The 23,032-nt window shown below is 41.8% G+C and overlaps 1 protein-coding gene across 1 annotated transcript in view; it reads right to left on the bottom strand.

The window, feature by feature from the left end:
- Window positions 1-302: 302 nt before the first annotated feature.
- GCN1 (GCN1 activator of EIF2AK4) overlaps window positions 303-23,032 on the bottom strand; it is a 61,775-nt gene continuing 39,045 nt past the window's right edge. Inside the window, exons 34-58 of the mRNA XM_084648875.1 lie at window positions 22,430-22,676; window positions 21,574-21,695; window positions 21,144-21,258; window positions 20,542-20,721; window positions 19,931-20,151; window positions 19,117-19,185; window positions 18,756-18,894; window positions 18,442-18,638; window positions 17,958-18,100; window positions 17,016-17,133; window positions 16,658-16,873; window positions 15,836-16,000; window positions 15,197-15,358; window positions 14,611-14,703; window positions 14,217-14,360; window positions 12,902-13,171; window positions 12,310-12,423; window positions 11,591-11,821; window positions 11,001-11,194; window positions 10,344-10,458; window positions 8,941-9,037; window positions 7,697-7,845; window positions 6,723-6,830; window positions 4,255-4,473; window positions 303-998 (exon numbers count right to left, since the gene is read on the bottom strand). Coding sequence (XP_084505001.1) covers window positions 873-998; window positions 4,255-4,473; window positions 6,723-6,830; window positions 7,697-7,845; window positions 8,941-9,037; window positions 10,344-10,458; window positions 11,001-11,194; window positions 11,591-11,821; window positions 12,310-12,423; window positions 12,902-13,171; window positions 14,217-14,360; window positions 14,611-14,703; window positions 15,197-15,358; window positions 15,836-16,000; window positions 16,658-16,873; window positions 17,016-17,133; window positions 17,958-18,100; window positions 18,442-18,638; window positions 18,756-18,894; window positions 19,117-19,185; window positions 19,931-20,151; window positions 20,542-20,721; window positions 21,144-21,258; window positions 21,574-21,695; window positions 22,430-22,676 — 3,954 coding nt within the window. The 3' untranslated portion in view covers window positions 303-872. The remainder of the gene's footprint in view (window positions 999-4,254; window positions 4,474-6,722; window positions 6,831-7,696; window positions 7,846-8,940; window positions 9,038-10,343; window positions 10,459-11,000; window positions 11,195-11,590; window positions 11,822-12,309; window positions 12,424-12,901; window positions 13,172-14,216; window positions 14,361-14,610; window positions 14,704-15,196; window positions 15,359-15,835; window positions 16,001-16,657; window positions 16,874-17,015; window positions 17,134-17,957; window positions 18,101-18,441; window positions 18,639-18,755; window positions 18,895-19,116; window positions 19,186-19,930; window positions 20,152-20,541; window positions 20,722-21,143; window positions 21,259-21,573; window positions 21,696-22,429; window positions 22,677-23,032) is intronic.

A 23,032-nucleotide genomic window follows, 5' to 3' on the forward strand; every position in this document is an offset into this window, starting at 1 on the left:
CAGAATTGTGGGAGCTAGGGAATGTAGTTACTGAGTTGAAATCAGTACTTGTCAGGTTTTTTTAAAATTGTGTTAGTCTTGCCTTGGTTCCAAACCCCCCAGCTTGTTTCAATATTGGAAAGGTCTTTTGTTCATTGCAATGTTATGTACACTAAAAAATTAGTGCTCCAAATATCTCTTGAAAAAAATGGCTCAAAAAGTACACGCATCATGGGAAAACTTTTCCCATATACCTGGCATAAGATGGCTCTACATTTAAACAATATACTTTTGTAGAAAGAAAAATGCTTTCATCATCAGCATTAAATTCAAAGCCTTTATTAAACGTTCCATCTTCAAACAATCTGCATTTAATCCCCCTTTTGCATTTGAAATTTCTAAGGCTATTTTAAATAGTAGTTTTACAGGGATTTTCAGTCTTCAGAACCACCACAAGTTAGTACACAAAAACATTACGTTTTAACTTCCACAGATTTCTATTTCCTCTGCACAAGATCTGTGGAAAAGACCAGTGTAAGCTCCTTTACTAGAGCTTTTACACACTTCTGAGAAGGAAACGGGTTTCACGCACAGGCTTGATGCTCAAGACACACCTCACAATCAGTTACAATTAACTGATACTGATTGGTATGATGGTCTCTTGTGCATTCAGTTTCAAAAAGGGGACCAAATTTTCAATTTTTAGTGAATGTAGGTCTAATTAAGGCTATTCTGGTATATTTTTGATATTAAAATACTCTCTGGGAGCCCTTTTCATAAGCCCCCATCGGAATTAACATTTTCAAAAATGAAAACATTTAACATTGGTTTTTGAGTTGAAATGCTGATGCAGCTGTTGGTTCAGTGTTTTCTTTTCTTCGGGATCTTAAATATCACGTCAATATAGTGTCATCGATCTGTTCAACAGAATCAGCCTGGCTGGCAAGCTTCTTCAGAGATCTCCTGCAGCTCTCATTCAGCAGCTCCAGACTGGCAGCATCTAGGATCTTGGAGACAGACTATGGAAAGAGGAAGAAGATAATACCAATAAAAGCATTCACTCCTAATGCTATATTAGCCCTTATCTATTTTTTTCTATTCCCAAAAAAAGCATTAAAAAAATTCAGTATCTTACAGGGTGTGTCAGAACATAAACACTGGCTAAATTTATACCCAAATTTACAGCTGTATTGAAGAAAACTCTTGTAATTCTTCTCCCAACAGATCTAATGAATAAAATTCAGTTAGGAGTCAAACATAAAAATCTTGCTTTTCATACATAATTGATCTGTCTAGCTTCTTGCATTCAAAGTTCTCTCTCTTTATAATTAAACAGGTGTGCATTTTTAATTTTTTTTTTTTAGGACTAGAATTGAGAGTTTAACAACATCCTTGGTATGGAGAGCAAGATTAAGGGTTACAGACTAAATAAAACCTGTTTGGAAATACTCAACATTGCCACAAATTCTTCTGGTTAAGTCTAATATGAACAGATGAGAATACCACTGGACACAAAGCTCTCTGCAATTGTATGTTGTATAATTTAAGAATGAACAAAAATGCTCTGAGAAACTACAGGCCCATTCATTTGACCTCAATTGTATGCAAGGTCTTAAAACAAATTTTGAAAGAGAAATTAGTTAAGGACATACAGGTAAATGGAAATTGGGATAAAATACAACATGGTTTTATCAAAGGTAGATTGTGCTAGACTACCCTGATCTCTTTTTTTGATAAAATAACCAATTTTCTAGACAAAGGAAATACAGTAGATATAATCTATCTGGATTTCAGTAAGCCATTTGATACAGTTCCACATGGGAAATTAGTTAAATTGGAAAAGATGGAGATTAAAACAAGAATTAAAATGTAGGTAAGGAACTGGTTAAAGAGAAGACTACAACAGGCCATGCTGAAAGGTGACTTGTCAGACTGGAGCGAGGTGACTAGTGGAGATTCTTAGGGATCAGTCTTGGGACCAATCTTATTTCACATTTTCATGAATGACCTTGGTAAAAAAGGAGGAGTGTACTAATAAATTTGCAGATGACAAAAAGTTGGGAGGTATAGTTAATAGAGGACGACTGGAATATTATACAAGAAGATTTGGATGACTTTGAAAACTGGAGTAATAGAAATAGGATTAAATTTAATAGTGCAAAGTCATGCATTTAGGGGCCAACAACAAGAATTTTTGCTATAAACTGGGATGCATTGGAAGTGACAGGAAGAGGAAGAAGAGGGTGGAGATGGATGACAGGAGAGAGATCACTTGATCATTACCTGTTAGGTTCACTCCCTCTGGGGCACCTAGCATTGGCCACTGTCGGTAGACAGGATACTGGGCTGGATGGACCTTTGGTCTGACCCAGTATGGCCATTCTTATGTTCTTATGATCTGGGTGTATTGGTTGATCAAAGGATGACTACTGGCTGCCAATGTGATGCAGCCGTGAAGAAGGCCAATGCAGTCTTCGCATCAAACATGGTATTTCCAGGAAGTATTATCATTGGACAAGGGTAGTGGTGAGATCTCATCTGGAATACTGTGTGCAATTCTGGTCTCCCATGTTTAAGAAAGATGAATTCAAACTGGAACAGGTGCAGAGAAGGGCTACTCCTATGATCAGAGGAAAGGAGAACCTAGCTAACAAGAGGAGACTTATGGAGCTGGGCTTGTTTAGCTTAAACAAACGAAGGCTGAGGGGAGGCGCTCTATATCTACAGCAGAGGGATAAACACCAGGGAGATAGAGGAGTTATTTAAGTTAAGTGCCAATGTTGATGCAAGAACAAATGGATATAAAACTGGCCACCAACAAATTTAGGCTAGAAATTAGACCACGTTTCTAACCATCAGAGGAGTGAAGTTCTGGAACAGCCTTCCACGGCGAGAAGAGGGGGCAAAAAAACCCAAACTTGTTTCAAGACTGAGCTTGATAAGTTTAGGGAGGGGATGGTATGATGGAACTGCCTACAATGGTACATGGCCCATCTGTGACTGCGAGTAGCAAATATCCTCAACTGCCAGAAATGGGACCTTAGATGGGGAGGACTGAGTTACTACAGAGAATTCTCTCTCAGGTGTCTGGCTGGTGAGTCTCACCCATATGCTCTGATCATCATATTTGGGGTTAGGAAGGGATTTTCTCCCAGGTTATACTGGCAGAGACTTTAGGTGTTTTTCGCCTTCCTCTGCAGCGTCGGACACAGGTCACTTGGTGGTTTGAATTAGAGTAAATGGTGGATTCTCTGTAACTTGAAATCTTTAAATTTCTATGGCCTGTGATGTGCAGTTCAGACTACAACAGAGGTCCTCAAAGTGTAGGGCATGCCTCCCTTAGCAGGGCATGGAGAACCATTGGGTGGGGGTGGGGAGGGAATGCTCTGGCGCCCCCCCCCCCCAGTTCTGCTCAGGTCCCACCCCTAGCCATGGCTCCGCTCCCGGCCCCACGCCATCCCCCAGCCTTGGCCACAGCTCTGTTCCGGCACCAGACCCACCCCTAGCTGCAGCCCCAGCCTCAGTCCCCTTACCCATCTGCATCTCTCTCAACCGCCACCCACAGGCATGGCCCAGCTCCCAGCGGGGTATGTGTGGGGGTGTGACCCTCAAATGTTTGGGGACCACTAGACTAAATGATTATGATGATCCCTTCTGGCCTTAAAGTCTATGAATTTCAAACAAGAAACACACAAAGAAAAATTCTTACACACTTACAAGCACATCAAAGCATTTCAGCTGGTTCCACAAATTCAGACATAAGCACTAAATAAAAATACCTTAGAGCTGGAAAAGAATTCTGGACATTGACACGCAAAGGAATGTTTCATCCATCCTACAACAGCTCAGAGCGCAACTACTACAGAAATATGTTCATATACAGATGACCCTTATTATAATCAACAGCATGGCAAAGCCTAATAGCATTCTAAAGATGTGGCTATTAATTGTTGGGTACAGAAGGGAAGTTAGCTTGATACATTTTAGTGATATATATTACCGCATTGTAACCATGTATGCCCAAGATAGCCAAGTGGAGAAATATGGAAGTTTGTATGAGAATATTGATCTAGGATGAAGAATTAGATGCTAACCCAAGAAACATTCCCCATTCCACCCGCCCCACATCCATCAATTGTAATATTTTATACCGCAAGAGATTCATTTATATATTCAAAGATAAAAGGCTCCACCCACAACAATATTTAGGTTACTCGTATGCAACACAACATGATATGGCCTTCCACTAGGTAGCAAAGTGTTTCTTGTTCATACCTGAAGCACTTCTTCGCCCTCTCTCATCTTCAGGAGGTTAACTATGGCTTGGTCACTGTAGGCCCTCACACTGGTGTTTTTGTCTTTTGTATTGTCCAGAAGTGCTTTGAGGATTGGTTTAATTGTTTGAGGATCCATAGAGGGGAGGTGATTTTTATTCGCCCACCAGATCATCTTTTCTGCAATTAACTTGATGTCACTGGATGGATTCTGGAGACACTGATTGACACACAAAGACATCCTTAATTTCAATTTACCTTTTTGATAGGGAAGCTAAACTAAAGACTACAAGCACGGACAGAACTGCAGATGCTCCTCATTCTCCCCACAGTACATTTCTGTTTTTCATTATCTACCAACAAGTTTAAGCAAACTGTTAAATGAGAATAAGTCAGGATTGTAACTTGACAACAATACACCTTTTTAAAATAAAAGTTTTGCAGCTTGTGGTTGTCTGCAGGTCCTGTGGTTTCCCTGCAGCTACTTCAGGAAACAGCAATGACCACTAGCACAGCAACAGTTGAGAATTTGAGTGTTTCCATTAAATGTCCTCTTTTTGGTCGTTTTCATTTTCCAATAAAAGCCTGGGACAGTCTGAAGCCTGACATGTCAGAGCAGTGGCTATGGGTCACCGTTGCCTTTTTTAAATGAGTTTTACAACCTTTAATTTTTAATATGAACTTGCCCCTTCTGTTCTTTTTAACCTTAACCAATTTATGATTTACTGTGCACCACACTGGTTTTATCACAATATTCATGTGTATTAACAGCATATTTATACCACAGTACATGATAATGTGTCATACAAATTAAATGTAAGGGCTACAAATGTTGGATGTCTAATACTTTCTGATATGCTTTCACATAACAGGAGCTGCTTTGAAGCCACTGTGGTCTATATCATGTGTAGGGCCCTACCAAATTCAGGGCCATGACAAACACGTCATGGACTGTGAAATCTGGTCTTTTGAGTGCTTTTACCCTATATTATACATATTTCACAGGGGAGACCAGCGTTTCTCAAATTGGGGATCGTGACCCAGAAGAGAGTTGCAGGGGGGGTCACAAGATTATTTTAGGTGGGTTGTGGTATTGCCACCCTTACTTCTGCCAGCCGTCAGAGCTGGGTGGCTGGAGAGTGATGGCTGTTGACCGGGCGTCCAGCTCTGAAGGCGACGCCCCACCAGCAGCTGCGCAGAAGTAAGGGTAGCAGTACCGCGACCCTACTACAATAACCTTGTGACCTCCTGACAACTCTTTCTTGGGTCAGGACCCATACAATTACAAAACCATGAAATTTCAGATTTAAATAGCTGAAATCATGAAACTTATGATTTTTTAAATCCTATGACCATGAAATTGACCGAAATAGACCGTGAATTTGGTAGGGCCCTAATCATGTGCTTCAGAGCTTTTAAATTAAAAAGGAAAAAAAATCCTGAAAACAAAAATAAATGTCTTTATTGCCAATTAAAGGTGACTGGCAAAGAAAACAATTGAGCTTGTGTCTTTTTTCAATTTTGCTTCTTTATGTTGTATAAAAAAGTCCTGAGAGGTTTTTTTTTTTTTTCCAATGAAAAAGGGGCAAGAGGGCTTCTGCTTGGTTTTCACATTAGAAATTCAGCTCCTGTCTACCCTGGTAAAAAGGTGACGCATTAAGAAACTGAAACCAGAGCAACAGAGAGAAAGGGATTTTTAGACTTTTTAAAACTCTGGTTTGCTTCAGGTTTTTTGTTAGTATCTATTTAACGTCAGTGACGGACATTGTAGAGAAAAGAGGTGAGAGCTTCTTTGACACACAAAGACATCTTTAATGACACATCTTTGACACACCGCCTCTTTAATAAGAAAAGAGGTGAGAGCTGCAAAACGTGGGAAGTGCTGCACCAAAACCAGGGAAGGAGAGTTAACATTCTGGATATTTCCTAGGTTTTAAAAAAAAGGCAGAAATATTAAAAGGGGGGAAAAGGCATTTTCACGTCTTCCTCATACAGCAAGCAGCAGCAAAAAATTACAAAAGCTCAATTTTTCTTTTACTTATTCCTTTATAAGTCACCATTATTGCAACATGTATATTATGTACCTGCTATCTATCTGCACTAGTAAAAGTATAACCAGGAGGCGAAGGTTTGAGTGTAAAGCCCCTTTTTTTTGTGCTGTTAACACTATCTGAACATACACAGGCTTCTAAAAACTAAAAGGTATCAAAAACCATTTTGTTTGTACTTTGTTGCAGACAAATCTAGATGCTCAAGCACTCCCGGGTTCACAGATTCAAAATACAAGATGTCCAAGTTTACTGCTTTTACTTCATATTACAACTAGTACTGAGAGTTTAATTGACCAAACCATCAACTGGCCAATGACCCTCTGCAGCTGACCCCAATACAGGCCACATTCCATTGGTTATGGTCTTTGCAGAATAGTTCAGGTAGCACAAAACTTAAATGACACATTCTTGGGCTCACCTTAATGAAAAGGTTGGCAAGTTTGGGAGGCAGATTTCCTCCTTCTGTTTCTATGTGGTATTTCATAAGAAAACCCATTCCTCTGATACCACTAACTGCAATGGGGATCTGCAGCACAAAGAGAACCAGGGCACTTTCGTTATTATAATTATTACAGTAGTGTGTAGAGGCCTTTATGTGCTCGGTACTGTACATGCACAGAGTAAGAGCGAATCCCTGCCTTGACGAGCTTACAGTCTAACAGACAAGACAGATAAATGAAAGGAGGGGAAACGGAGGCAGAGAGAGGTCAAATTACTTGCCCAAGGTCGTACAGCAGGTCAGTAGAAAAGCAAAGAATAGAAATCATATATCCAGAGTCCCATCGCTAAGGATTACACTGCCTCTCAAAGCTAAATATGCACAACTATTACTTTATCTTTCCTAAGTATTAATTAGTCACACCATGATGGTCAGCCTACATACAGACCTTCTTCATAAGATGAAAGAGACCCTCATTCCCTAGTAATTCTAGTCCTAACTTGAGCACTTATCATAGGAGGATCAGACAGTTGTGTGGTCATGCTGAAAACTGCTTCAGCAATGTAAATAACTTTCACTGAAGTAAGGTCGGAGGAAAGAGGAATGAGCCTGTATCTGAAGTGCTTTCCAAACATGCTCTGGGTTCAGCACATTAAACGAACTCCAGAAGTGTGAAATTTAAAATATAGACAACAAAGAGCACTTTCAACAACTTACACACCATCACACACCAACCACTTCCAGGGACAGTGGAACTCAGATGAGAATCAGAATAATCAAGGAGCTCAAGTGCAGAACTCTCTCTTTGTTCATGGTACATTCTTCAGAGTGTGGTTGAGGGCTGTCCCAGTTTTATTGGGTAGCACTGAGAGTCTGCAAAGCTTTAAACTGTTTACAGTGCAACAGACAGAGCTCTCGGGAAATGCTCTGGATGGCCTTCAGATAGTGCTTACCCTGTCTGCCGTGGCGTTGCTCAGGATCCTCTCCTGAACGCTGTTATAGTATTTGGGGGCACATAGTCTGCTGGGAGCTACCTTTATAGCCACAGACAGTGCAAGGCTCTGTCCATGCCTCACCATCCAATCAATCCCAGAGACATCCGCTGCAAGAGGGAGAGAGCAATATTGAGCCTTGCTACCCAGTATACCAAATATAAATGAGTTTTGTCATCTGTCTGTTTTCATAAAAAAAACAAACACTTCAATAATACCTTGCTTAAAAAGCTCTATGCAAACATTAACATTAAACCCAACAACTCGATCATGTGAGACCCATTTTGCAGCTATGGAAACTGGAACAAAGAAGCGACTTATTTTAAGGCTACAAAATGAGTCTGGCATAGCTGTGGATTCAATTTAGCAGTTCCTGGTTCCCAGCCCCATGCTCATCCCATTGCCTCGGATGATCTCAATTAGGTATTATTCTCCGACATGTAACAATTTAAAAATGTAAAGGATCTTGTCATCATTAGTGAAGCTACATCTCTTCAATGAAATAAACACATTTGTTGGCAATTCATAGATTCATAGCAACCAATCACTAGATTCCCATTTTAACTCCACAGAGTGGAATGCTATAGTAATGCCCCCAGACCACTAACCATTCCTGGAGAATTAATGTTTTTGCCAGAAACCAGGACAACGGAGTTAATTCTCCAAGAGCAGTTAGAAGTCTTAGGGCATTGATATTCCACAATCTCTCAATGTTACAGCCAAATGACACAAAAAGTGGCAGCTGTTTCAAAACTTGCTATAAAAATGTATTTTTACAGTACACAGGTTTCTAACCTTTTTGGTCTGCTGCATCAGTCTGCTACACTAAGACCTCAGCTGTACATGTTAGTGTCTATAGCTTCTCCATTCAACTCTGCATGTTCTATGTATCCCCAATTCAACTCTGCCTGCCCTTTGGGTAACGGAGCACTGACTGTCTCAAATTACAGGAGTAATCCAAGGCCCCACTGCGGATGAGAGTGCACACTAATGAATGGGAGACTAGCAGAGGAATGTGCAATAGAGGCCCTAGAATAGAGGCTCAACATTAAGAATTGAGAACACAAGTCACGAAAGCCTGTGGGACCAGTGACTGAAAGTGCTACTCTGCAGTACTTAGGGCCTTCTCCACAGTTTAAGATTTCATAATTAATAAAACGCCCTGTTTATTTCAGAACACATTTACAACTATCTGCCAGACATACCCAATAAGTGTTGCTGCAGAACAGTGCTGAGCTCTTCTTCTGACAGAAATGCACACAGCTCTGCTAGACAGCCAGCTGACGCCATGCGGGTAGCATCCTACAAAGGAGAGGAGGGGGAGAAAGGCAAAGATTAGAGGAGTTTGATACACATTGCCTTCTCAGTGGAAATTGTCTAAGTGACAAAAGAAGCTCTGAAACAAAAACACAAAGGAAAATGAAGGTTTCACAGCCAGCTCCCCACCCCCACCATTTGTTGATTTCAGTCAACTCCAAGTTCTCTTGTACACTGCAGTAAAATTTAAAATCAAGCCCACAGCCAAAATGGTCAGCTCAGTGCAAAGTACAGCACCACTGCCTTGATGTAAGCATTGAGTTATACACATGGAAAACACATTTGCTTTCACCTCTGTGATTTAAGAGAGCCTTTTGTGGACATGGAAAGCTCAAATTCTTGATTTACAGGCTGGGAAACACAGCAGTGGTGCCTGCTGTCCGCCTGCAAAATACCCTTTTGCAGTGAAGATGCCCTGCTTCAAAACTTTTAGCACCCGTTGTTACTTTAGCTTGCCAAAATGATGAGTTTGCCATTGCAATTCTCCACACATTGATTGGACTGGTCCTGCTTTGAGCAGGGGGTTGGACTAGATGACCTCCTGAGGTCCCTTCCAACCCTGATATTCTATGATATTTACATTGCAATGAGAGTTTTTCCATCTCTAACATGCCAGCAACCTGTGTTTTACGGATGTAGAATAAGGGGGCAGTTACTACAGAATGTGAATTTTGATTTTGCGGTGCAATGCTATGTTGGTTCCAGAGTAAGTGTTGCAATCTGCCATACGCAGCACATGCCTCTTTAAAACTGGATAATTTCTTTGTCAGTGAGAATGTAACCCCTCCGAAAAAAGGGAACTGCATAACCACATTGAGGTTATCTATACTGACGGAGATGTTAAGACTTCACATATGCTTTTACAGTGCAGCTGGGATATTTCCTACCTTCGGCTGATGGTAAGTGAATAGTTTTTAGCTGCCTCAACAAATATGTTGGTGGGGAACAGAAGGTCAAACACACAAAGCAGCCAAGGAAACACTCATTTCACAAAATTTAGGAGTTACAATAGATTGACCAGGGACGTATCTTATTCCTGGATAAAATTTGCTTCTCAGTCAACATACTGTAAGGTGTTGAAGCGATTTCAGTTTTACAGATTAAATTCTGTTTAGCGAGCAATGCAGAGCTTCAGCCTGCTTTTACAGAAGCTCTCTTTCCAGTGTATTATTAGTAACTCCTCCAGGAAGCTATTTTAGGAAACAATTCTGTTAGAAAGCTCAGCGTTTAAATTAAAAAACAAACACACACAGTGCATGAGACGTCCCCCACGGGCCCTTCACAGCAATACCTCATCATGTCCCAGGATTCCGAGAAGCGCTGTGGTGATGGTCTTCCGAACTGTTGCGTCCACTTTAGCACCAGCTCCTTGCGTTACAAATCGCAGCGCTTGCAGCATGGTGTCTCTGCAGTGAACAACCACAAGTTACAATTCAAGACTGTAGTTTTCCCCGAACAGAATGTCAACAAAGAACAAGGAGCTGGCTGCCAACAACAGATTCACATACACAATGAATAGCACAAAGGTGGGTGTGCCTAAATTTGAAGGGGATGGAGCTTCTCTAAGGGCAGGAAACCATCAGCACCAAACAATGCCTGCATTGGTTCACATCTGATTGTCATGCTTACTGCTGGAAAGGCTCTTTGGCCATTCACAACGAGAGAAAATCTTCTCCAGTACGAGGCTCATTTCTTAGGGAGTTGGGCATTTTACTGATAGGTGGACTTATTCTTGGAACTAGGAAAAAATACCAAGTCCATATGGACTGAAACAAATGCTAAATAGGAAACAAACTATTGGAGTCTTTCATAGTATTTATATAACCTTGGCTTCTGCTCTACAGACAACTAATCTCTGACGTTAATTGAGTGTTTTTACAAAGTTAAACTTGCCTTTCTTCCCACTACTGCCAAGTAGTTCATGCCCTGCCCATTTTCCACAGCTTACCTGATGCTAGAATCCCCACTGGAACGGATCCCATTTAACAGCTCGGTAAAAAGAGGATCCACTTTAATATGGATGGCAATCAATTTACCGAGTGCATCAGCAGCCTTAAGGCGTACAGCACGGTTTGAATCTTGTAGCGCTTTGGTGAAGGTAGTCTGTAGCTGAGGCAGGAATGGTTTCAGGGCAATCCCAACCTGTATAGGCAGAGATTTAGGTGGTGGGAGGGAATCACGTGCACTCAAATGTGAAACAAAAACTAGACAGGGAAGATCAAAAAAAGTGTGGTCTCTTCTAACAGCACTTAGATATAAATGATAAAATCAGCACTTGCCCATCCAGATGAAGAATCTCCCTAACACACAGCTAAAAAAAAATGGGAAAGTCATGCTCGGACTGAATTCAGTTGTCAGAAAGCAGAGAATTAAGCACTGAAGGTTTTCACACCCATGACATGAGTATTGTTTGTAACTAAACATGGTACACAAAAGCCCAGTGTAACTTGGTTACGTAGAGAAGGTTAACAGATCTGGAGAGTTCAGACTTGACAAAAAGGAAAAACAAAGAAGTTTACCAATGATTTGGAATCTTACCTTGGCCAACAGAAGGCTTAATGTTTCAAGCAAAGCCACCTTGACATTCCAACTGAACCGATCTCCCAATATCCGAATAAGTGGTCCAGTAATGCTCACGACAGAGGGTTTCAGGGCTTCAGCAGAGGTCAGTTTAATAACTAGTCCTAAGGCCTTTGCAGCTTCCTCTTTCTGCTCTGGGTTACCAGTTAGAACTCCCTCTCGCAGCACCGGAAGAATAGAAGTCACTCCCTGTCACAGGAATCAAACAAGAAAACAACAATGCAGACAACACCTAACCTACTTTCCCCCCACTTCCCACTGGAAGTGCAAGCTTGGAAATATCTTATCAATTTCCTACTGATCTTTATTTCCATTAGAAGTACGTTTGCTCAGTTTGATTTCATGCAGTTATGCCTCACTAAACTGCTCGCTGCTTAGTAAATTTTAATCCTGAAAGATTTGGCAGAGAAGTCCAGTTTCACACGTCCACCAAAAAGACAACTAATATGACTCATGTGCATTATAGAGTTGTCAAATAGTTACTTACAACAGAAACCCAAACTGGGGTATCAAGTAACAGCAGTAACCTATAGAAAGTCTCTACACCTAAAAGTCTGGAATGCTCCAGTGTTACAATATTCTGATAGGTACAAAAATCAAATTAACTAGGTTACTGGAAAGAAACAACAGTATTATTGTGGTAAATCACAGCCCCACACTACACACTTATCATTTACCTTCTTTGGAATACAGAATCCTGGCATGTGTTCTCCTTTGGCTTCATTCCCTACCATACGAATATCCCTATGCAGATCCTCAATGAGGGCAAGCTGGTTCCCAGCATCTAATTTCTGTAGGAGTGACAGAAAGGGCAAAGATGTGTAACAGCATTAATCACCACAATTTTTGAATTCCTCTCATGTTTACCAAGAGATAAGCCACTGCTATCTATGCCCACTCTCTCTGAATGTCTGACCTTTCATATATACTACTACTAGTCTAGTGCAGTCCTCAAAATACTACAATCTTTGCAAAGACTTCATTTCCAGTGAAAATAGAAAAGGAGGACTTGTGGCACCTTAGAGACTAACCAATTTATTTGAGCATAAGCAACCGATGAAGTGAGCTGTAGCTCACGAAAGCTGATGCTCAAATAAATTGGTTAGCCTCTAAGGTGCCACAAGTTCTCCTTTTCTTTTTGCAGATACAGACTAACACGGCAGCAATTCTGAAACCAGTGAAAATAGTGTGTTTTCTTGTCAGAGTATTTGACCAAGTCCATTCCCTCCCAAGCCTGTATTGCTACAACAACCCTGCCCCATATCTCACCTTGGTGATGGAATTGAGAGCATCCCAGCTTTCATTCAGAACCACAGGATTGGTATCATTAAAAAGTCTGATCAAGCCTGAGACCAGGTTCCTGAGATGGGCAGTGCAGTCTGCTTTTGATTTGGAGCAGTAAATGTTTAGAATGACAGCTGCTGCCTGCCTCATTCCCACCTCAGGGCTGCGAGTGGCTTCTAATAGATCTTCAATGATAATTCTCTGCCCGACATCATCTTCCACAGACAGGACTACAGCCTGGCAGTTAGCCATTTCCTAGAAAGTCAGAATGAACTTTATGTTAGCTTTCACCCAGAATAAAGCCACACATCTCAAGGTTTAATACTGTTGCCCTACAGACCATTATCCTCCAGGATAAATTGTACAGTTGTTAATTACTGTTCATGGAAACCAGTCACACCACCTACAGGTCTTCTGTTCTTGTAGTCCATCTAGAGCCCAAATCAATCTCTTATTTGTTAGTAACTAATTTTAACAATTGATTGTCCTTATTTAATGATAAATCCAGGGCATAAACTAAGGATGGAACACAATTTTTGAAGGATGGAGAGGAGAGTACATGGTAGATTCTCTCTAAAATTAAGAATTGCCCATTTGCCCAAATGAGAAGCTGCACAGGTAGCTTCCCAAGAGCCAAAAGGCTGCACTTAATTTACATAAAATGAGTGTGGTTGCATTTTGCTCCATCTTCAGTGCAGAGGTTTAGAGATCACAGGTCCCAGCACACAATACTTCATCTTGATCCAAGTCACCATACTGAAGGGAATGTCAGCTATGGACAACTTTAGATAGCTCCATGGGAATCTTTGTGCTAGGAGACTGAAAGATCAGCTAACAGACATCTAAGAATAGACAATGAACCCATCACTTTAATTTTTAGTTACACTGGGCTAAACAGACAGACAAAAACAATCAATTCTTGGGGACAGAAACACTCTGGACTTTGCATATTATATATTTTTGAAATCACAAGAAGCAGTATAGAAACAGAACCACACTCAGAGTAAGAACTGTAAGAAAATACGTATATTTTTAGTCTCTCATCTAATGCCCCAGTTTTCTAACGCTACAAACAGATCCCGTTAATTGGACACACTGTTGGCCAAGCCCATTTAGATTCAGGTAGTCTAACTTTCCCAACTCCTGATATACCACCAACAAAAAGATCATTGAATCAAGGGGCTAATGCACTGAATTAAAACATACCATCAATTTATCTAAAAACCCTAAAACATTGTTTATAACTGAACTTAAAATACTAGTCTTCCTTACTTACCAAAAAATGAACTATGCCACTTACCAGTTGCTCATCAGCACTGCCCAACTTCTCTTTCAGCGCAGACATCATAGCAGGTAGGATTACACCCAGATGCCGTGTCAGGGCCTCGCCTGCCACAGATGAGAGGAATGCTAGCACTCTGGTGTTTACAGGAGGAGAAATTAGCTAAAGGAAACAGGAGAAGCAACAGTATTTTACTCCAGTAAGGTTTTTCAGAAGGCAACTCACTAATACACAGACATGAACAATTCTTAACCATGGGTACATCATAATCCAAATTACAACGAGTGCTTCTGCAAGTAACCTGTGCAGAGTTTGAAATTTTGCTCCCAGTCTTTGAATATCAGTGCAGAGAACATTTGAAGCAAGAAGAAATAAAAACACCTACGAAGTTTAGATTTATTCCAAACCATACCTTTGGCACCAGATAAGGCAGCACCACACGGCTCTTAACAGCCATAACTTGCTTAAGACCATCCAGAGCAAAGTCTGATGTCTCTTCAGTATCCTACAGAAAGAGTACAGGGGAGTTAGCCAGCTCGCATGCAAGATTATCTCTGCCACAGCAAACTAGACCTTGTTTCAAGTGACAATCTTTGGGATAATCATACAACCAGCACCTATGTAAGTCCTTCCACCTGGGGCTCTCAAAGCCTTTTTCAGACTCTGAATCAAGCCTCCCTACCAGGTTGGGAAGAATCTCGTTAGTAAGGCACACAGATTAAGTGACTTCCCAAATGAAAAATGGAGACATTTAGCAGAGCCAGAAGATTACCCAGATGTTCCAACTCTTCGTTCTACACTTTAGCTAGAAGACCATTCCCTTCCCCTCTTGCAGAAGAGATGAATCCAGGGAAGAAATGAAATAATTAGACTTGTGACCCTCCCCTAAAGATCTAGCATTACAGACCAACTCCTCCTTCAGCCTGTATCGAGAATCTCAAAACTTGTCCTACAGTGAGGTTTTTTAAAAAGCGTTTGGTCATATCTGAAACACTTACCAGCTGCTTCAACAAAAATGGCAGGATGTCTTCAAGAGCCTGGTATCCAATTGTTGAGTGCAGCTGTTCAAATGTTTTGGCTGCAGCCTCTCTGACTTCTTCCAGAGGATCGCACAGAGCTTTTCTCACTGTAGGAACTAGAGACTCTGAGAAGAACAGCACCTATGAGATATATAGATACAATTACAGGACATCTGTCCCTGGCAGGTGGAGCATTAGCAACACCTGAACACAGCAACTGGGAACTCAGGACTTACACAATAGAAATAAATTGCTCTTTATTTGAAATTAATTCATGGAAAATTTAGATGGATTAATGTGTGTGAAAATCTGTAGCATCCACAATGAGTAGATTAGTTTGAAAGAAGTTTTCAACTCTTATGTCTCATAATCTGAAGACAGATTGCACTGTTTTAAGACTGCCAATTGCAGACATAAATTATATATATATATACACACACACACACACTTTCATCTGGACAGCAGTTCCAAATAGTTGCAAGTCCTGAAATTCAGTTCCTTTTACGGCAGTTCATAAAGCAAGTTTGCTGCATCTTCACCCCTTAACTGCAAAGAATGTATTTTATAACAGCTCATGGGCTAAGAAGTTTGAAATTTCCCCTCTGGAATTTAACTTACTGCATCCCTGCTGGTGGACTTCATGATCTCACTCAAACCAATGCAGACACCTTGCCTCTCATCGCTCTTCTCTGACCTCAAACCCTCTTCCAGGATAGGGATGATTTCTGGAAGGATCTTCTCTCCCAACTTTCGAACGAGATCCCCCAGCGTCCGTGCTGCAACCTGTCCCCAACAATCATACAACAGGTCACTCTGAACAGTTATCACAAGCAACTAGTTAGAATGTGTCAACTCCAACTGAACTGGAACATTCCATTCTAACTAGTAAGAGATCTAAGGCAGTTAGCATTACGTACCCTAGTCCATCAGTGTTTCAGACGAATACAGACTGCATCGAGACACTATATACATGCTACGTATACACTCATGAAATACAGTCCATATTGCCACTCTAGACAGTATGACCTCATGCACATTTTAATTTCCTTTTAAGTTTTTAACAGTACAAACATCTGAAACCCAACACTTCCATTTCTTAGTCGCATGAAACTTAATGGTTGAAGTGATTTTTTTTACTCTCTATTTGTTGTACTCTTATATGCCATATTTTATCCATAAGCAAGTGTTCATAGCAGAGTTAATGATGAGTGGAGATTGGAACACAGCTATGAAAAGGGAGGTTTTAAAAAAATGTTTATTTCACCGTAGCTGCTCCAAATAAACAGGGACTATGTAGAGGAGACATGCATGTGTGTTTAAGTAGGTTAGGTTACTGACAGCTTTGGGGCAGTTTATTGAAAGAGTAACCACATTCCTCAAACACCAGTTATGAACAGAGTAACCTTTGTTAGCAGAGTACCACCTGTGCAGAACCCTTACCGTTCTCTTGTCTGCACAAGTACTGGCCAAGAACCCCAACAGAAGACTAAAGAGGGTTGGCAAAATTTCACGTAGTGTGCGAGGTGTGTTTGAGACCACAATTTTCCAGACGTGCAAGGATGCCTGACGAACTACAAGCTGAGCGTCTGATCGGCCCATGTACAGACCTGCCAGAACTCTGTTCCGCCGTTCCACACCAAGAGCACTAATAATGGCCTGAAATAAATAAAAGGAAACCAGTGAAGTCAACATTGCACTTTTTGCCTCATGAAACTTAGAAGAGGTATTGCCATTATAAAGGTCACTCCAGCAGGTTCTCGCCACAAATGGGAACACAGCAACAGACAATGGCACTTACCTTGTTTGACTGAGCTGTTCCGAAGTTGTCATCCTCTGAGGCAGTTTCTGTTGTCATTTTTCCAGTGACTCCTGAGATATGGAATAGAAGATCCCCAAGGAGCTGAACTGAGCTAAACCTGACAAAGGGAGTAAGATCAGTGTTACATACAGAAAAAAGAAAACAAGTGGTACCTGTCCAAACTGACAGACTGTGATGCTAGACACTATCAAGGGAGCAAATGGTGAGGAAGAGAACCAGGTCAATGTGAATTGTCACATGAGATGCCATAAAGATCATCCCGTCAATCTAAGTGAGAAAGAGCATTATAAAGATGATGGGATGGAGGGAATTCCAAACTAAAACAGAGATTAGAGAGCCCCCATGTTAGGGCAGCAAAATGACAAATAAGCCTTGATCTGAACTATGAAGAGGAGCAAAACAGCCTGTGGGTAAAATCATTTGCACATTGTCTATGTCCACTGTCTTCTGTGTTGATATGAACACACACTTGGGATGCCACAAGACTGCACTCATCAGTAGCCATTTTATGTAACTAATTTTTAGATCAGGGTGCTTTCCACTTCATGTTTCCACACCAGTGGGAATGATTGTTGAGACAGCACTTTGAAAAAAGAAATGCACTATGCGTATGTGAGTTCTAAATATTACCAGAGAAACTGCTGTGGAAAAGCATTTTAAAATTGCGACCTGGCTAAGTGATCCAGTAGGAGTGTTTTGCACTATCACCTGGGAGAAACTGCATGTTCCATATTCCACTCCATACTCTGAGTCAGAGTACTACTACAAAGGCACCACATAGTCCACGTGTAGAAGGGAGAGCGTCTTGTTTCAAAGCAGCTCCTACACTTCTTTAAAGAGCAACACTGAGAGGCTCCGAACCCATCCGATCTTCCACTGGTGGAAGGATGGTTACTGCAGGGTTAAAAACTTATTCTCTACCTGATTCTCCAAAGGTCATCAAAGAGACCTTGCTCAAGCTGAGGCAGGAGAAGAGCAATTGCAGTTTCTGCATACATGCTGATGATTCTCTGTCCAGCACGAAGGGCGGTGTCTCGCACAAACTCATTCTCATCTGCCAGAGCCTAGATCAAGAGACAAATCACAAAGTGTGGTTTTCAATGTGGAAGAAAATACCAAATAGATGGCACTTGATTTCCACAGTGAGATGGTGCATTCCTCCCCCTCATCCATTAAAAGTAATGAGTTGCAAAGCAGTGAATGCCCAGTTGAGACCTCTTCCCATTTCCCACAATCTCCAAAGTCAAGGATTTACGAAAAGCCACACATAAAACCCAGCAAACAATGCTATCAAGGACCTTGGAAGAGCAGGGAATAGAATCTGCTATGGACAATTACTTTATTAGGCATAGAGAACTTTCCTTCCCTTCCCTAAATCGTGAATTTCCTGCTATCTGCTTCCTACCTTAAGGATGCACGGTATGATTGGCCCAACATAGGGGGTGAACTTGTCTCCAAAGGTGAGGGGCAGGTAGTTGAACATCATGATATAACCATCCCGGACATGGGGTGCAATGTCCACTTTGCTGGCTGTAGCTACTATTTCTGGCATAAGTTTCTCCAGCTTTTCTACCCCCAACCCTGCCATGACTTCAGCCAGACCTGAAAAACAACACTCAATTTCAAAGCTGGTAAACACACAATGACGACACACACAAACTTCTATTTAGGCCAAGCTAAGGAACTCCAATACCATTGCTCAGCTCCTGTTATACTTACCTTGCGCTGCACCAGATCGATCCACTGAACTCTGCTCATACGTCAGCGTCTCCATCAGCCATGGCAGCAAATCCTCAAAGCACGACTCCCCCATGCCCTTCACCATGGCTCCTAATGCCTTCGCAGATACTGTACGCACCTAACAGGCAAGAGAGAGAAGTGTAAAGTTGCAAAATATCCAGTCATAATGAAAGTTATCAAGACGGAGAGATATGGAGGTCTTAACTCCCCTCCCTGATCACTTTTCACAGCTTCTCTCACTATTCTAACCACAAACTAGTTCGTGGAAAGATTAGGATTAATCCTACAGGCAGAAAGACTCTTCACACTTGAGTAGAACTGTAGTTCTACCAAGACTTACCTCAGGCACGGGGTCCAACAGAGAGGTTTTCAGTCCAGGGGTCACACTGGGTAGGTAAGGAGACAGATCCTGAAACAAAAAGCCCAGTGTTTAAGTGCTGGGTTCAAAAAGAAAACTGAGCCATCAGAATCTCATCTTTGTCTGGTAACAGTTAGATACAGCTGTACCCTGGGAGCTTAATACACTGCCTCCACAGCACTGATAATACACCAATTAACTCAATTTTCCCACGCAGTCCTTACAGAGCACTGTCACAATAAGCAGGTCACTCAAAAACCTTTCATGCTCATTCATAAATTACATTTTTGTTTCCTAAATTAAATCCAGCCCTCTTCCCCCCAATGCAAGGCTTAATTTTAGAGCGTAACCAGCAATAAAGGAATCAAACACCGATCTTCACTCTACAGTTACTTCAACTTTTCCTTCTGTGAACCAACACTGAAAATCTCTGAATTCATTCCAAAGTAGTGGATTTATGGAGGCATCTCTCTTAGAGCACAAATATTTACCAATTCTTCTACAAGACTTGTTTGGGAAATGTATATGGCATCAGAGCTACACAGTAGATCAAAGGAGAAAGTTTATAAGTTGATCTCAGCCATGCTAGGATTTTCATTATCTTTGTAGAAGTCACGTGCTCACATGACATCCATGTTGAGTCAGTGGAACTGCTCAGAGTTCTCGGATTACCCTTACCGAGAACAAAACCCCAGACACACCAGTAAAATATTCACAGTCTTTTGCTCTGTTAGACTATTTCTCCTCTCCAAAGTAAGCGAAGTCTATAGCTGGAAAGATCTCCCCAGCATTATACCTTCTGATCAGTCAGGGAGTACATATTTCCAATGATCTGGGCAGCCATTTTCCTGGTGTCTGTGGAACGATCTTGAAAGGCTCTCTGAACAATGGGCATAATGAGGGCCAGAGACGGAGCATCAATGAAATGGACAAACTTGGTATCCAGCAGGGTCTGCAGGCACTCCTGGGTCTTCCTGGATGGGTCAGTGAGCGCATCCAACAGTACTGGAGCTATTGCTACACGTTTCAAAATGGGAGAGAAAAATGCTACGTTTGTACATGGAACAGACAAGTGAGACAGCTTCAGCCACAGCTGGTGTCCTTGCACCCACCCAAAAAAGTGCGAATCCTTCTAAAGAATGACAAAGTGAGAAATGGTAAAGGGAGCCCTATTGACATCAGCTGAGAAGATTCAGAGAACATTTAGAAAGCTTAAAAACAGACACTTGTGTTGCAGTTTTCAGGTTATACCTTTCTAAAGTGGATTTTGTTTCAAGTTTACATATTCAATGTGAACGTAAACTAAAAGGGTCCTGCTCTAGGACATAGTTATGAACCAGGGTCTCATATTGGGATGCATTGAGTAATCAAACAACACACACAAACACACAGGCACAGGGTTCTTACCCAGGATCTCCGGATTCCTGATAACAGAGCCAATTTGCCTAAGAGCCTGCTGTCCTGCCTTCTGCACTTTTACATGGGAGTCTGTGAGCACTTCAGTGAGCTTTGGCACGATATTTGGCAGGCAGGAAGAGAGCTGTTTTGGGGCACAGTATGCCATAGCCCCCAGCAACTCCACGGACCCTGAACACAGAGTAAGAGAAAATTAATGCAACGGAAGAGACTGGCAATGGCAGTGTTCAACTCAAACTCAGCCCTGCACAGAGCAATAGTCCAGAAAGCGCATGCATTGCGGAGGTTTTTAAATAATGGGAAGTTTTAAAAACTGTTTGGGAGAGGCAGCAGGCCAAGATTCCTGCTCTTCAGCTACCTCTATAGCTGCAAGAGAATGTTTCTTAGAATCCAGTCACAAGAAAATGCTGCTTAAATATGTTGAGACAGATAAATGAAGCATTCATTCCAAAAGCTCCGTGCACCGCTGTAGCACAAAAAAAAGAACAAGATCTCACAGTGTTCACTGGGATGAAAGAATAAGTCAGGCAAGTGGTGTATCAGTGAACTTCAAGCTCCTCTGAGCTATAGCAGAGTCAAACACTAGTCCATACCAGCTTTGGTTCTCCAAGACTCCTCCTCAAGTGCCGCCAGAAGCGATGGTAGCACCAGCTTCACGCCATGAGCGCTGAGGTTGCTCATCACTGCCTTGGCACAGTCGTCTGCAGCCTCGAAGGAGGAAAGAGGACATTTATAATCTGCCTCACTGCTGGTTTCTCCCGCTTCTTTAAAGAGCGGGTGGGAACATGGCCCTGGGGTAAAAACAGTGTGGATGTCCAACAGTATAGCTAGTTGAAAGACAGTCCCAACCTAGAGTTAATGCCCAGTGGAATACGATGGTATTGGTTATCAAAGAAATCAAATTCTACTGGCCTGTGGTTTGTACAAGGGTTTGGTTTTTTTAAATTTAAATAGTTATTCAGAATAAGAATGGTTTTTGCTACCACCTCTCACATTCCTGGTTCTCAGGAACCTCTTACTCACCTCTCGCACATACTGGTTTCCATCTCCAAAACAAAGCAGCAAATGGGGTAACACATGAACCACATAGGGCTCAAAGAGCTTCCCAAGCATGGTGCAGAGCATCTCAAAGGCAAACAGAGCCCCTAGAAAAAGACAGGATAATCAGGAAATAATATACCACTCTAGGTGGGATCAGAAGTGAAGATCAGATTTGCCTGAGGAGCTAAGAGGTAATTTTTTGTGGGAACCTCAGATCCAGAAACCCCCTGGGCATCTCATTCTCCCTCCTTAAACCAGAAGGGAGTATTGTGTCCGGGACTTCTGCTCCCCAAAGGTGGCACAGAGGCTGATAGCATTAAAAATGAAGCTTGGTAGCTTTCTGAGTCCCAGTGTAAGTTAGGATCAGAGTAAGGAAAGAGAAATAAGGATGGAAAACATACAGCAGCAAATGCAATGAAGAGGTTTTAAAAACCCATCGCCACCTCTGGACCAGCTTACACTCCTATCCTTACTGCCCTGGGCGAAGCAAGAGCCTCCCTAGCAACACCCTTACCTGAGATGGGAGAGATGAGAGTGAGGACACATTCCAGAGACTAAGACCCCTTCCTGTACTCCATTGTGAGGTGGGGTTTTTTGTTTGTTTGTTTTAAAATATACTGTACAAGAGAAATCAAGATTTCAGGAGACGCACATTCCCCACTTTAACAGTATCAATTGAGGGGAAAAGAGTAACCAGATACAGGATTTCCTATGCAAGTCAGTCAGTCAGTCCCAAGCAAATGGAGGAAGTACAGGTATCAATATGTCTGGTACAAGTGTCAGCAGATCAAATATAGAAAACTTCAAAAAGATGGAGAGGAGAGGGCCTGCCACTCACCTTCTCGCCGGCGGAAGTTCTTCTTATCCTGAATGGCATCTGTCAGCGTGGTCATCATCTTCTGCTGCTTGAGAGAGAGGATGCCAAGGCCTTTCACCAAGCCTGCCAGTCCATATGCTGCACCTTTGCGCTCAGCATACTTATCAGACTCTAATAGCAGCTGCATTAGCTTCTGTATCATTCCTCCTGCATCGTCTTTAATTGCAGGCACAAGAGGTGGTAAACAGCTTGCAACAGACTCCTGGACCTATGGGAAAACCCACTAGTTATCAAACATATCACAAGGTGTATGTCACTAACACTATAACCTGTCCCCACCACTCACCTTGCTGATCTATTGGTATGTGTCCCCAGCGACAGGTTTCTGCCTTCTCATGTTTCTGAATTTGAACCCATGTTTGACTTCAGAGTGTAGCTGCTTAGACCCATGGTTTTCAACCTTTTTTCATTTTTGGACCCCTAATAAATTTCAAATGGAGGTGCAGACCTCTTTGGAAATCTTAGACAGTCTGCAGACCCTCAGGGGTCCGTGGACCACAGGTTGAAAGCCACTGGCTTAGAGAATACAAATTCCCTTTATAACACTCTAAAGCCAGGTTTTGG

This window comes from Lepidochelys olivacea (assembly GCF_965140295.1).
Source record: "Lepidochelys olivacea isolate rLepOli2 genome assembly, chromosome: 15".
Taxonomy (NCBI): domain Eukaryota; kingdom Metazoa; phylum Chordata; order Testudines; family Cheloniidae; genus Lepidochelys; species Lepidochelys olivacea.